The sequence below is a fragment of the Cervus canadensis genome, chromosome 4 (genome assembly GCF_019320065.1).
Source record: "Cervus canadensis isolate Bull #8, Minnesota chromosome 4, ASM1932006v1, whole genome shotgun sequence".
Classification (NCBI taxonomy): Eukaryota; Metazoa; Chordata; class Mammalia; order Artiodactyla; family Cervidae; genus Cervus; species Cervus canadensis.
This window is the reverse complement of record NC_057389.1, coordinates 91,436,340-91,450,438: the sequence shown is the minus strand read 5'-3', so window position 1 is coordinate 91,450,438 and position 14,099 is coordinate 91,436,340. Positions and strand designations below refer to the sequence as shown.

At 47.7% G+C, this 14,099-nt stretch overlaps 1 protein-coding gene across 2 annotated transcripts; it reads right to left on the bottom strand.

Moving 5' to 3' along the window:
• Positions 1 to 1,078: 1,078 nt before the first annotated feature.
• SPC24 (SPC24 component of NDC80 kinetochore complex) lies at positions 1,079 to 6,847 on the bottom strand. 2 transcript variants are annotated; one of them, XM_043466584.1, is made up of 5 exons: positions 6,657 to 6,847; positions 2,801 to 2,945; positions 2,523 to 2,627; positions 2,325 to 2,401; positions 1,079 to 1,300 (listed from the first exon to the last, which is right to left on the bottom strand). In XM_043466584.1, exons 1-5 carry the CDS (start codon positions 6,814 to 6,816, stop codon positions 1,194 to 1,196), a joined length of 594 nt encoding a protein of 197 aa, XP_043322519.1. In that variant the 5' UTR covers positions 6,817 to 6,847; the 3' UTR covers positions 1,079 to 1,193. The 2 variants fall into 2 exon arrangements, 1 of the variants encoding a protein (XP_043322519.1); XR_006269098.1 differs by having other exon boundaries at positions 1,259 to 1,300; positions 2,504 to 2,627; positions 6,657 to 6,843.
• Positions 6,848 to 14,099: the final 7,252 nt, after the last annotated feature.

Sequence of the window (14,099 nt, the reverse complement as noted above, 5' to 3'; positions counted from 1 at the left end):
ATGTAACTGCCGAATCTATTGGCTTCAGGCAAAGCTGTATCCAGGAGGCACTTGATGGCAAAGGGACCGTACTTCTCACTCGCTGCCCTCAGACAGGCAGGTAGGCTGGCCATAAACTTCCTACTTGTAGTAGTAGCTCAGTCACTGAGGATGGGGGTTAGGTGAATGCATTGATTGGCTGGCCCGGGCTTTGGCTGCATGCTGAATCAGTGAGGGTTTATTATGGGCGTCTGTGATAGAAAAACTAAGACAGACACACACAGCAAGTTAGCCCCTGCACCCAAGAAGTCTAGTATTGATATCCAGCTCCACCATCATCAGAGAACCAGGCTCTTATCTCGAGAATTTCAACCCTCCTCATGTGGCAATACAGCTGCCAGGGCTCCAGCCATCACACCCAAATTCCAGAAAATAGAGGGGAAGGGAAAGGGGACACTCCCTTGCCTTTTAAGAAGTCATATACAACACTTCTTTTTACATTTCATTGTCCTGAATTTAACTGCAAAGGAGACTGGGGAAAGTTCTGTTTTGACTTGGGCAGTTAAAAGGAGTTCCTTACCAAGTGGTGAATGAATATTACGGAGGCAACCAGTGGTCTCCAATACACAGTCCACCCTGGAGCCAGGGATGGGCCCCTATGTAACCTCTTTGTGACTGGCTCTTCCTTTTTAGTCCCAGCATGAACACCACCCCCATCCTCTGGGGCAGGTTCCCTTCCTGGCCGAGGCCCCACAGCACTCTGGATACTCTCTAGCCTGAGGGTGGCATCTGATCACTTCTGACTCCTCCGTCGGCTGCAGAGATCCTTGTCACCTTCACCTTGTGTCTTTACCTTGGGCACACAGCAGCACTCAGAGACTGAACAGATAAAAAAGGGGCCACGCTTGAATCACAGATGAAGACGTGGAATCTGTCATTGGCTACCACGGTGTCATTGGCATGCGCTGTCATAGATGTGAAGTTGCAGCCCTGGCAAGGTTAAGTTGGTTCTCTTTGATTACCTAGTCCAGCATCCGAGGCCAAAGTCGGGATGGTGGAATGGGGGTGGGGGGGAAGAAAATCAGTAAGAAACAAAAACTCATTTATGTGTCAACATTTAATTTTAAGCTGATCTCACCCCCAAGGCACTGACCACCCACCATGGCTGATTCCCATTGTGTGGGGCTGTGTGACACAGTCCCAGAGGCTTCGAGCTACCACTCCGTGTCCACCAGATTCCAGAGATAGTCGCTGATGAACTTCTTAGAGAGCTGGGTGCTGTCCAGGTGGATGGGCTGGGCAACGCTGGGGCCGTGGTGGACTGAGAGCACGGATGTAAGGAAAGCCAGCATGCACTGCCCTCCCCTTCAGCCCCATGACGAAAGGATACTGCCTTTCAATTGTCATTATTAAGATAGAGGGGCTTCCCTAGCGGCTCAGTGGTAAAGAATCTGCCTGCCAATGCAGGAGGTACAGGTTCGATCCCTGGTCCGGGAAGATCCCACATGCTGCGCAACAGCTAAGCCTGTTGAGTGGCATTCAGTATATTCATGCTGTTGTGCAACCATCATCATTCATCTCCAGAACTCTTCATCTTGTAAAATCGAAAAGTCAAAGTGAAAATCACTCAGTCGTGTCCGACTCTTTGAGACCCCGTGGACTGTAGCCTGCCAGGCTCCTCTGTCCATGGAGTTCTCCAGGCCAGAATATTGGAGTAGGTAGTCATTCCCTCCTCCAGGGGATCTTCCCGTCCCAGGAATTGAACCAGGGTCTCCTGCATTGCAGGTGGATTCTTTACCAGTTGAGCTACCAGGGAAGGGCCCTGTAAAACTGAAACCCTGTCTCCATTAAACAGACTCCCCCTACCCAACCCTGATAATCCTCATCTTACTTTCCATCCTCATGAAACTGACTCCTCTAGAGATCTCAGGTAGGTGGAACTATATAGAATTGACTTTTTGTGTCTGATTTATTTCACTCTGCATATTATATCCCAGGTTCATCCATGGTGTAAAATGTGTCAGGATGTCTTCCCTTTTTAAGGCTGAATGACATTCTCCCATGTAGATGGACCACATTTTGTTTATCTGGTCATCTGCTGATAGATGCTTGGGTTGCTTCCAACTTTCGGCTCTTGTGAACAGTGCTGCTGTGAATCCTGTTCAAGTCTCTGCTTTCATTCCTTTGTGGGTATACCCAAAGCGAAATTGGGTCATATTCCAATTCCCAGAAGTGGAACTGGGTCATATGGTCATGCTGTTCAATGTGTGGGACCTGCCACAGTGCCTGCACCATCTAATCCTCCCCAGCAGTGCCCGGGGTTTCACATTCCCCACAAAGGATACTGCCTTTGATCATCCCAGGCTCACACTCATAATCCCACTCGATTTTACTAATTCGGCGATAAAGTTGAGCCACATACCTGTGCAAGAAGACCAAAAAAAAAAAAAAACAGAGAAAAGAAGTCATTCCAGTGTCAACTCTAGCAAAGATCCATGGGCTACAGACACACATACACACTCACATCACATCTATGGACCTACACAGCTGAAGGGATGGTGACTGTCGTGTCCTCGTCGACTTCCTTCTCTTGTCTGTCGAGATCCGCCTCAATCTCCTTGAGCTCCTCCAGTTCTCTTGTGAGCTGAGTAAAGCAGGTAGTTAAGGACCCTGGTTTTGGAGGCAGGGCTGCCCACATGGTCACACCTCACACCAACCCTGTCAGCCCCGAGCCACTGGCTCTAGATGTGTTTTCTAGCCTGAACAGGTGCCTCCAGGCGGGGCTGGGGTCCAACCATTCTGCACACGCAGGAAAGGATATAGGAGGTTGGCCTTCAGACGGGCGTCCTCCTCGCTGGCCCTCTGAAGCTCAGCTTCAAGCTGCCGCAGCTCGACACCACCCTGGTGTGCCTGCTCCTTCGCATCCAGGAGGCTCTGGGCCACCTCCTTCTCTGCAGTGAGGATCTCTGCAGGGTGGGGTGAAGTCTGGGCCCCTCAACTCGAGCTCCCCAGGAGAGCCCCGGAGCAGAGGGCGGCCTCAATGCCCCCATCTACGCCCACTTCCATTTGTGGTTCCCAGACCCATCATCCTATATGCAAATACCCACCAGAGTCCCACCTGGAATCTGCCTCAGTGTATCCATTTCACCGAGTCACACCTGAATCCATCAGGCGAAGAAACTCCAGTCCCTCCTTGCCACCGAGTCTTAATGTATGACATCACTCTCCACCCCGTTGCCCAGACAGCAAGCCCAGGACTCACTCTTTGGATGCAGTTGGCCATCCATCCTGGCAGGGCCCCTCCTTCCTCATGCGGGTCCTTCATCCCTCCAGGACCACCCTGTCAGCCCCCCCACTTTGCTTTGGTTGTTCCTGTTGCCAGTCTGTACTGCTCTCTGCCTTCAGAGTGGCTGCATCAGAGGCCAAATGCTAAGTCACTCCTCTGCTCAAAGACCTCCCAGGGCTCCCCCAGTGTCTCCAGGATAAGGTTAAGGGGCACCTTCGCCCTCCTTGCCAACCTCCTTTCTCCTTGCTTTTCTCCCGACCACGTGTTTTCCCTCTGTTCTGGCTTGCAAAGATGCTTCATTAATACGTGCAGACATGCCATGTTTCCTCATGTGCTTTCCTGGGCCCCCGCCTGCCTGTCCTCCAGGGATGCTCCCATCGGGCACATCCATTCCCAGCCTGAGGACCTCATGGATAATGCCCGACTCAGGCGGAATGGACACTGTCCTTTCCCTCCTGGGGCATGACTGTGCTCCTCAGACAGCCCATCACCCTGGCCTATTTATTTCTTGTCTCTCTTCTTCAAGGCACAAATTGTGTCTTCCAGTTGCTAGATATCAGCCAACACCTACTCAGAATAAACATATTTGGAACGAACATCTGAAAAGATCAAAACACCCTACGAAGGTTATTGTATTCCTTCTCATCGAGTCAGAGAAACCGGCCAACCCAGAGAAGACACAGAGGGCCGGTGTTTGTTTACAAACTTAGATCAAGTTAATTTTTAATCAAAGCGCTACATGTCTATGGTTGTGAAAATCTAAACACACACTTGGGCGTGCACACACACACACTCACTCCTCTCTAAGCCTCTCCACCCTCTGAAGCAGCCACTTAAACTCCTCACTGTTTTCTCTGGCATCAGCCTTCATATTTCTAAATAATTTGCTTATGCTGCTATTTCTTGACCTGTGTTAGACGGTGCCTGCTGACTTCCTGTCGGAGAGCTGGGGGTCTGGCTCTCTTACACAGCCTTCCCGCCCCTTCTCCAGGCACCGTCCGAAACACAGCCAAGTCTCCTGGATGTTCAGTCTAAGCCGTCACTGCCTACATGTGTGCTGTGGCATGGGTAACCAGCGAATCCTAACTCACTATGTACTCTCATAACCCTCTGAGGGCGGCTTACCCTCCTTGCATTCGAGAGGCTATGAACAAAAGCTCAAAGAAGTGACTTGTCCACAAACTTAGCTCCAAAGCCGGGATCTGAACTGGATCCTTTTTTCTGGCCATGCTGGACAGCCTGTGGGATCTCAGTTCCCCGACCAGGAATTGAACCCGAGCCCCTGCAGTGGAAGCATGGGCCTTAACCACTGGACTGCCACCAAGGAAGTCCCTGAACTGGATTCTTTGATCAAACCCCAGCACCCTAGAATGCTGACTCTTTTCTCCTTGCCCCAAATCCATCCATTCTGCTGAAACCCAGGCAGGTTATGTTGATCTTCTCCCCAACCACCCATGGAAGTAGAGTTAATGGAATGGGAGAGGAGAAAAGGAAGGAGGAGGAGGAAAGAGCAGAAGACCTGGCCCAGGACATCCATCATGCTTAGTAGTTGTTGTTTTAATTGCTAAGTCATGTCTGACTCTTATACGACCCCATGGACTGTAGCCCACTAGGCTCCTCTGTCCAAGGGATTTCCCAGGCAAGAATACTGGAGTGGGTTGCCATTTCCTTCTCCAGGGCATCTTCTTGACCCAAGGATTGAACCCCAGTCTCCTGCATTGGAAGGCAGATTCCAACATGCTTAGAACCAACATCCAAACTCCTCCTGGGGGCTAGCAGGCTCTGGCTACTGCTGACCTCATCCACCTCTTTCTCCTGGGTCTCCAGGCTCATTCTCACCTCATGACCTTGTCCCTGAGAGTCCCCTCTGCCAGGATCACTCCTCCCCCCAGGCATCCTATGGTTAGCTCCCAGCTCATTCAAGTCTCAACCCAAACGGCACTCCCTCATAAAGTGTAATTGTCAAAATGCATTACAAATCCCTGGCACTGAAACCACAGTGGAAAACTAGATGACATTTCCTCAAAAAAAATTAAATATCAAATTATCATCTGATCCAGCATTTCCACTTCTGGGAAAATACAAAAACAGAATTGAAAGCAAGGACTCAGAGAGATTATTTTGTACCCTCCTGTTCATAGCAGCATTATTCACAATAGCCAAGAGGTGGGAGCAACCCAAGTGTCCAGTGATAAATGGATAAACAAAATATAGTGTATCCATACAATGGCATACTGGAGATGATGGTGGTGATGGTTACACAACAATGTGAAAGTGCTTATGCCGTTGAACCAGACACTTAAAAATAGTTAAAATGGTAAACCTTACATTACGTCAATTTTACCACAATAAAAAAAAAAGTTTGAAGCCTTTAAAAAACCAAAAAAACCCTGATGCTGAGAAAAGCTGCAACATGGGCAGCCCCCACCTCCACCCCTTTCAGGGGCACAGTGCTATGCAAGTGTGATTTCTGTGAATTTCACTTTGAGTCATCAAACAGGTGCTTCAGCAGCCCCATTTCACAGATGAGGAAACTGAGGCTTGAAAGGGAAGCCACTGGACTGGGACCACAGGGCTCATGAGTTAAGGGCTGAAATCCTTAGCCCATCACCTCCTGACAAATTCATTTTTCTTGTTTATCCTCTCCCTCACCCCGCTAGAGTATCAGCAGCCCCCACACCCCAGGGATTGTGTTTGCTCTATTCCCTGCTGTCACCCCAGGGCTGGCACTATGCCTGGGCACAGCAGGTGCTCAGTAAAACATCTGAACAAACTCAACAGGAAGATGTGGATTATTTATTGTTACAACCAACTTATAGGAAAAAGAGGCACTGCAAGGTTAAGTAAGTCACCTCAAATTTCACAGCTGGGAAGTGGGAATGCTGAGATTCAAACTCGGTGTTTTGACACTTGAGTTTCAATTCAAACCCTGAGAACCCCAGCTCCTGCTCACAGAGCGGCAGAGCCTGCAAACTCATATATTCACCACTAAACCCCCTGGGTGGCTCAGTTGGTAAAGAATCCGCTCCGCAATGCGGGAGGCCTGGGTTCGATCCCTGGATTGGGAAGATCCCCTGGAGGAGGGTATGGCAACACACTCAAGTATTCTTGCCTGCACAATCCCCATGGACAGAGGAGCCTGGCGAACTACAGTCCATGGGGGTCGCAAAGAGTCGGACACTACTGAGAGACTAACACACAACCCCCCGCTGCTATCCTGAAGCCCATTTCATGGGTGGGGAAACAGAGGCTCAGAGGGGACAAGGCTCACCTGCACGGGGAAATGGATTAGGGGAAGGGGCACCCAGAAGGGAGGTTCGTGACTGACTTGGCCACCGCTCCCATTACACCGACCCCGGCGGCCCCTCGCCCCGCCCGCCCAGGTCCTCACCTCGCAGCCACTTCTCGGCGCCGTCCTGCGTCTCCAGCAGCCGCTCCACCATCTGCTCGTGGCGCCCCAGCAGCCGCCGCTGCTGCCCCTCCGCGCGATTGGCACCCAGCAGGCTCAGCAGCCCCTGGCTCACCTCCTCCATGTCGCGGAAGGCCGCCATGACTACTTTAGAACCAATCCCGCTCAAATTTAACTGTCCCCCGAGCCCCGCCCCCCTCCCGGAGAGGCCCGTTGCCATTGGGTTGATCCCACGTCAGTCATCAGCGAATGAGGGCGGCTGCTTCGAGTCGGACCAGTGCGCCTGCGCCAGCTGGTCTGTCAGTCATTGACGAAGGCCAGTCTGCGCAGGGAGGGCGTGCCTCCGCAGTCCTGCCTGATGCGCCTGTGCAGGCTGGAGAGCGGCAGCGCGAGCTTCAAACTTTCCTTAGCAGATTCGGTGCCTGCTGCTTCCGGGTTGGGGTTCTAGGGACTAAGCTGATAACTGCATCACGTGGAACCGACGTTCTGCGGTGTGTGCATGGGATACTCACAATAAACATAAATAAGTCAAGTCTGTAAGAGGCTGCAGAGTAAAATGGACTCTGCAACCAGATTCATTGGGTTTCAACCCCGGATTTGCCACTTACTGGCTGTTTTACTGGGCTTCCGTGGTGACTCAGTGGTAAAGAATCCGCCTGCTAAGGCCGGAGACCCGGGTACCACCCCTGGGTCGGGAAGATCCTGTGGAGGAGGAAATGGCAACCCACTCCAGTATTCTTGCCTGGGAAATCCCATGGACAGAGGAGCCTGAGGGGACCACAGTCCAAAGGGTGGCGAAGAGTCGGACTTAGCCACTAAACAACAAGAAGCTGTGTTACCCCAGGCAAATTGCTTCATCCCTCTGCTCTTCACGTTCCTCTTCAGCAAAATGAGGGTCATCATAGTGTCTACTTTTAAGAGTTGGCTTGAGAGTAAATGATCCTGTCTACAAAACAGAAATGGACTTGTGGTTGCCAAGGGGGAGGAGGAAGGGAAAGAGATGGACTGGGAGTTTGGGGTTAGCAGGGCTTCCGTGATGGTTAAGCAGGTAAAGAATCCACCTGCAATACAGGAGACTCAGGAGATGTGGATTCGATTCTTGGCTGGGGAAGATCCCCTGGAGAAGGAAATAGCAACCCACTCCAGTATTCTTGCCTGGAAAATCCCATGGACAGAGGAGCCTCATGGCTACAGTCTAAAGGGTCGCAAAGAGTCGGACACGACGGAAAACTAAGCACTCACTGACTCAGATGCAAACTATTACATCTTAATAGAAAAAAACATTTAAAAAGATATTATATGTGTGTGTATGTAAAACTGTCACTTTGCTGTACTGCAAAATTAGCACAACATTGTAAATCAACTATACCTCAATAAATAAAAGAGTTGGCATGAGGGTTAAATAAGGTCAGTGCCTGGTATTCAGTCTGTGCTGTCCAGGTGTTACTGCTTCCTTGGTGGCTCAGTTGGTAAAGAATTGTCTTCCTGCAATGCAGGAGACATGCGTTTGATCCCTGGGTTGGGAAGATTCGCTGGAGAAGAAATGGCAACCGACTCCAGTATTCTTGCCTGGAAACCCCATGGACAGAGGAGCCTGGTGGGCTACAGTCCATGGGGTCACAGAGAGTCGTACACGACTGAGCACACAGCATTTAAGGTCCCATATCAGTCGATTCTGAGTGAACTAAAAGGGATTACTCTATAGGTGCTAAGTAAAACAAATAGAAAGCTAGTGGGTGAGGTATCCAGCTCTTGCTGAACACCGTGCTGGGCAGGGTTACAGTACAGGAAAGAAAAACTGTTCATTTTTGTGACGTGTCCCTCAGATGAGGTGAAGACATCAATTTAGCAGGTCATGACCAGCATTTTCTACAAAATACAATGGGGAAAAAAAAATCTGCATTGTGTACAAAAAGCTAGGTATTGTTTTGGGGAAACTCCAAACATTTGTCTACTGGGTGTGGCGGGTAGTATTTCCCAAAAAATAGCCACAGAAATAGTTCCAGCTTTGCCACTCCCTGTCAAGAGGCAGACTTCTATTCTTCTCTTGAACTTCAGCAGGATTTTGTGCAACTAACAGAATGTGGCAGAAGGGACGCTGTATGACTTATAAGCCTTGGTCAGAAACTAAGATGCATCTTTTGCCTGGCGCTAGCTTGCTTTCTCCCTCTCTCTCAGTTCCAGGGTAGGCTCTCTGAGCCCATTTGCCATGTTGTGAGGAAGCCCAAGCCACATGAACAGTCTCCCAGATAAGGGCCCAGCCAAAACCAGCATCAACCACCAGGCAAGTAAGGGAGTGAGCACTGAAATGATTCCAGCCCCCAGCCTTTGAGCCTTCTCAGCTGATATCAAGAGGAGCAGAGAGAGATGTTCCCAGCAAGCCCGTTCAAACCGCAGGTTTGTGAGCAAGATCCATGTTGTTGTTTAAAGCCAGTAAATTTGGAGGTAATTTGTGATGTAGCTGTAACACCTGGATCCCTGGGTCAAATATGAAATTTGTGTCTTGCTGTGGGACATGTGAAAAATCATGAGGATCTCCCTGGTGGTCCAGTGGTTAAGAATCTGCCTTACAGTGCTGGGGACACAGGTTCAATCCCTGGTCCGGGAGGATTCCACATGCTGCTCGGCAACTAAGCCCATGTGCCACAGCTGCTGAGCCTACACTCTGCAACTAATGAACCCCGAACACCCTAGAGCCCATGCTTTGCAACAGAGAAGCTATCACAATGAGAAGCCTGTGTACAACTAGAGAGAAAGCTTGTCTACAGCGTTGAAGACCCAGCGCAACCAAAAGAGAATAAATAAAAAGATATAAATTATATTAAAAAATTTTAAGGTAAGCAAACCACTGAATTAAAAATTTAAGGGAGTGCCAAAAATCTTTTTTAAAAAATCATTGAAAGGCACTGCTCTAGTGACAAGACCTCACAATAAGCAAAGAAATGAATGAGATCATTTCAGTCAGCCAGGAAGACTTGCCACGAGGGCAATAACACAGGGTCATAGGACAAAATCACTAGAGTTGGAGCAGGGGAGGGAAATGGCTTTAGGTTAGGGGCTCAAGGACGGATTCCCTGAGAAGGGGGCATATGAATAGGAACCTGAGTGATGAAAAGGAAACAAGGCATAAGGCAGAGGAAAGAACAAGTTCAAAGGCTCCTGAGGTGTGGGAGTTTAATTTCTTTCTTTCTTAATATTTACTTATTTGGCTGCACCAGGTCTTAGTTGCGGTACTTGGGATCTTTAGTTGAAGCATCCAAACTCTTAGATGTGGCATATGGGATCTAGTTCCCTGACCAGGGATGGGACCCAGGCCCCCTGCCTTGAAAGCTTGGAGTCTTAACCTCAGGACCACCAGGGAAGTCCCAGCAGTTTAATTTCTTTCAGGAGTGGTGAGGAGGTTGTCATGGCCAGAGAGGAGTGAGCAAGAGATTTTGAGAGTCTTTATTCTGATGTTGATGCACCAGGAAGCATTGAAAGGTGCTACATAGGGGAGAGCTAGGCAGGGGATTGGCTATAGATCTTCTGGAATTGAGAGGACTTGCCAGCAAGCCTGGATGTACGGAATGAAGAAGAGAAAGAAAGCTCCTGGGTGTTTGGCCCAAATACCTATTAGGTGGTGGTGGTACTTGTGACCAATATGGAGAGGAACAGACTTGGAGGTGAAGGAGTGCATGAAATGAAAAGTTTGGGGAAGGTCCCAAGGCCTGGAGGATGACTCTGTGGAGCTATCAAGAAAGCAGTTGCTTGGCTATATAAGTCTCCAAAGACATTTGAGCTGTGGATAGAAATTCAGGCTGTCAGGATGCAGCCAGTATCAGATGTCAGCTCTCCTGGGGGAAGAGTATGGAGAAGAGGAAGTTCAAGAACAAAAAGTTCTGGGATTTCCCTGGTGGTCCAATGGTTAAGACTCTGAGCTCCCAATGCAGGGGGCCTGGGTTCAATCCCTGGTCAGGGAGCTGGATCCCACATGCTGGGACCCAGGGCAGTCAAATGAATTAATAATAATAAAAAAAAAGAAGAAGTTCCCCATCCTTTGACTCATAAAGTGGCTTGCAGATATAGAAGTGATGTCACTTTAGTAGTTTCCTGCAAAAATGTCAGTTTCCGGGCGTGGAGCTGGGACCCCAGAGTCAATGCTTATGGCATTGCTCACCCTCCTGGCGGAGCATTTGATGAGTTTGCTTTGTTACCATCAGCTCTGTGACCTTTGTTTGGTGTGAGGGGCTGACCTTCTCTGCGCTGAAAGGCAGGCACAATGCTGAGTGGAATAAAAAGGTGATAAGACCATGGATTCAGTTTCTGGCTCTGCAGATCACCTGTGACCTTGGCAAGTTCTTAACCTTTCTAAGCCATGAGCTAATGATAGCTCTCTTATCAGCTGGGAAAGGCTGTTCAAGAGATAAGCCATTCCACGTTGCACCAGCAGAGCCTGAAAGATATAAATGCTTCTGTCGGAAAGGCCACTCACTTCACTGCCAAAAAATAAAGCAAGAACTACTCACAGCCATTATGATGGCTCTTATTAAAAATAAATCATAAAGCAGAAGCTAAAGCTTTACAGCACTGTAAAGCAATTATTATATGTGCGTGCATGCTCAGTCATTAAGTTGTGTCTGACTCTTTGCGACCTCATGGACTGTAGCCCGCCAGACTCCTCTGTGCATGGAATTTACCAGGCAAGAATACTGGAGTGGCTTGCCATTTCCTTCTCCAGGGGATCTTCCCAACCCAGGGATCAAACCTGCATCTCCTGCATTAGCAGGCGGATTCTTTACCGCCACCTGGAAGCAACTATACTTCAATAAAAGATTAATTAAAATAAAACAATTTTAAAAATCAGAAAATAACAATTGTTGGTGAAGAAATGGATGAACTGGTTGGTGGGAATGTAAACTGGGCCAACCGCTCTGGAATAAATTATAGCTATTCCTCAAAATACTAAAAATAGAACTACCACATGACCTAGCAATTGTACTTTTAGGTATATACTCCCCCCACCATGTTGAAAGCTGGGACTTTGTTTGTACACCCAGCACGATTTACAATAGCTAAAATGTGAAAGCAACCAAGTGTCCCTCAATGGATAAATGGATAAATAAAATGTGTATGCAAACAATGGAATTTTACTCAGTCTTTAAGTATGAAAATTCTGCCACATGCTACAGCATGGATGAATGTTGAGTATATTATGCTAGGTGGGATAAGCCAGTCATAAAAAGACAAAAACTCCCCACTTCCACTTATATGAGGTCCTTAGAGTACTTGAATTCATGGAGACAAGAGAATGGGAGTTGCCAGCGCCTGGGGGTGGGGGTGACAAAGTTAATGTTTAAAGGGGACAGAGTTTCACTTTGGGAAGATGAAAAGAGTTCTGGAGATGGATGATGGGGAGGGTTGCACAACAAAGTGAATGTACTTAATGACATTGAACTTCACAGTTAGAAACAGTTTAGATGGTGAATGTTTGTTATGTATATTCTGTCACAAAAATAAACAGACTTCTATTTTTTAAAAAGCCAAACAAGACACTGGGTTTGGGGAGTGGGGAATGAGGTCTTCAGCATGAGCTGAACAGGGTAGCAAAGATGATGAAATGATCCTGGGTGATTGTTTATGAGAAACAATTTTTATTTTTATTTTTTTGGCCATGTCATGCAGCTGGTGAGGTCTTAGTTCGCCAAGCAGGGATTGAACCTGAACCAGAGTAGTGGAAGCACCAAATCCCAACCTCTGGACTGCCAGGGAGTTTCTGAACAATATTTCTTTTCTTTGCAATTATCTTTTTTTTAATTGGAGTATAATCACTTTCCAATGTTGTGTTGGTTTCTGCTATACAACAAAGTGAATCAGCTATGTGTATACCTACATCCCCTCCCGCATCCCCACCCCTCGGGGTCATCACACTGAACTGAGCTCTCTGTGCTTTAGAGCAGCTTCCCACTATCTATCTTTTTCTTTTTTTTTTTAATATCCAAAAGGTCTCTTCTTGGCTCACTTGAACCACAGACTCTTCCGAAAACTGACAAGATCAGTGAACCTTCCACTCAGAAATATACAACATTGCATAAAATTTCTAGGACTTCCTATAACCTCTGAAAACCACCCATTATCTCCTGGTCCAGAGGGAAAACAGAGGAAGTGAGAATCAGGAGACCAATCATCCATTATCAGTTATCCTCAGGGAAGAGAGGGAGAGAGGTCCCAGGACTGGAGAGGGGAGGGGCTGAGGATTCTCCCCTTCCTGTCCTTGTGCTGGTAAGGGAGGATGTTCACTTTTCAAATTGCCATGGAGCTGAACATTTTTTTTTTTTGCTGCACTGTGCAACATGGAGTGTCTTAGTTCCCTAACCATGATCAAACCCATGTCCCCTGCATTGGGAGCACGAAGTCTTAACCACTGGACTTCCAGGGAAGCCCCCAGCTTTTATACACGACTCACTCATACACAAAAATGGCAACCCACTCCAGTACTCTTGCCTGGAAAATCCCACAGAGGAGCCTGGTAGGCTACAGTCCACGGGGTCGCAAAGAGTCGGACACGACTGAGCGACTTCACACACACGAAAGGTATATGCTGCCTCAATAAAAAAATAAAACAGGAAAACAAAGTATTTTAATACTCAGCCTGTTAGGAAAATGTTTGGCGGGAGATGCTCCAAGTGTTGACAATGGTGCACATTTCTACCAAATGGGACCATGGCACCCTCCCCTATGCCAGATGTTTACGTTACTGTTTAAATTTTGCCTTTTACAATCACTGTAAATTATTTTGTCACGAAGAAAGAAAAATCAGGAAACTTTTTTTTCTGAGGTGTCCACAGTTGGTTTGTTTAGAACTTTCTGCCACAGTGACTGTGTTCTGTATCTCTGCAGCCCAGTCTGGTAGCCACCAGCTATGTGCAGCTACTGAGTATGAATTCATTACAACTGATTTGCATTTAAATGGAAATTGCCACAGCTGGGTAGTGACTGCAGTATTGGGTAGTGTCAGTGTAGGGTGGAGCATAAGGGCGTTTATTTTAATAGTCTTGCCAGTTTTCTGTAGTGTTGAACATTGTTCAAATAAGTCTACTTTTTAAAAGAAATCTATTTTAAAGCTTCACGAGAAATACAAGGACTTCCCTGGTGGTCCAGTGGTTAAGAATCCCCCTTCCAATGCAAGGGATGTGGGTTTGATCCCTGGTTGGGGAATTAAGATCCCACATGCTAAGATCACACAGGCAACTAAACCTGTGTGCCTCACCGAAGACCTAGCTCAGCCAAACTTTTAAAAATTAATTGATTAAAAAATAAAAAGATGGAACAGTGAGATAAACATCAGACACAGACACTTTGGCCTTCTCATAAAGTAGCTTTATTAAATTCCTTTACCTTCTAAAAAAATGATTACAAAAAGGAATACTTCATTTAAGTGTAATACTG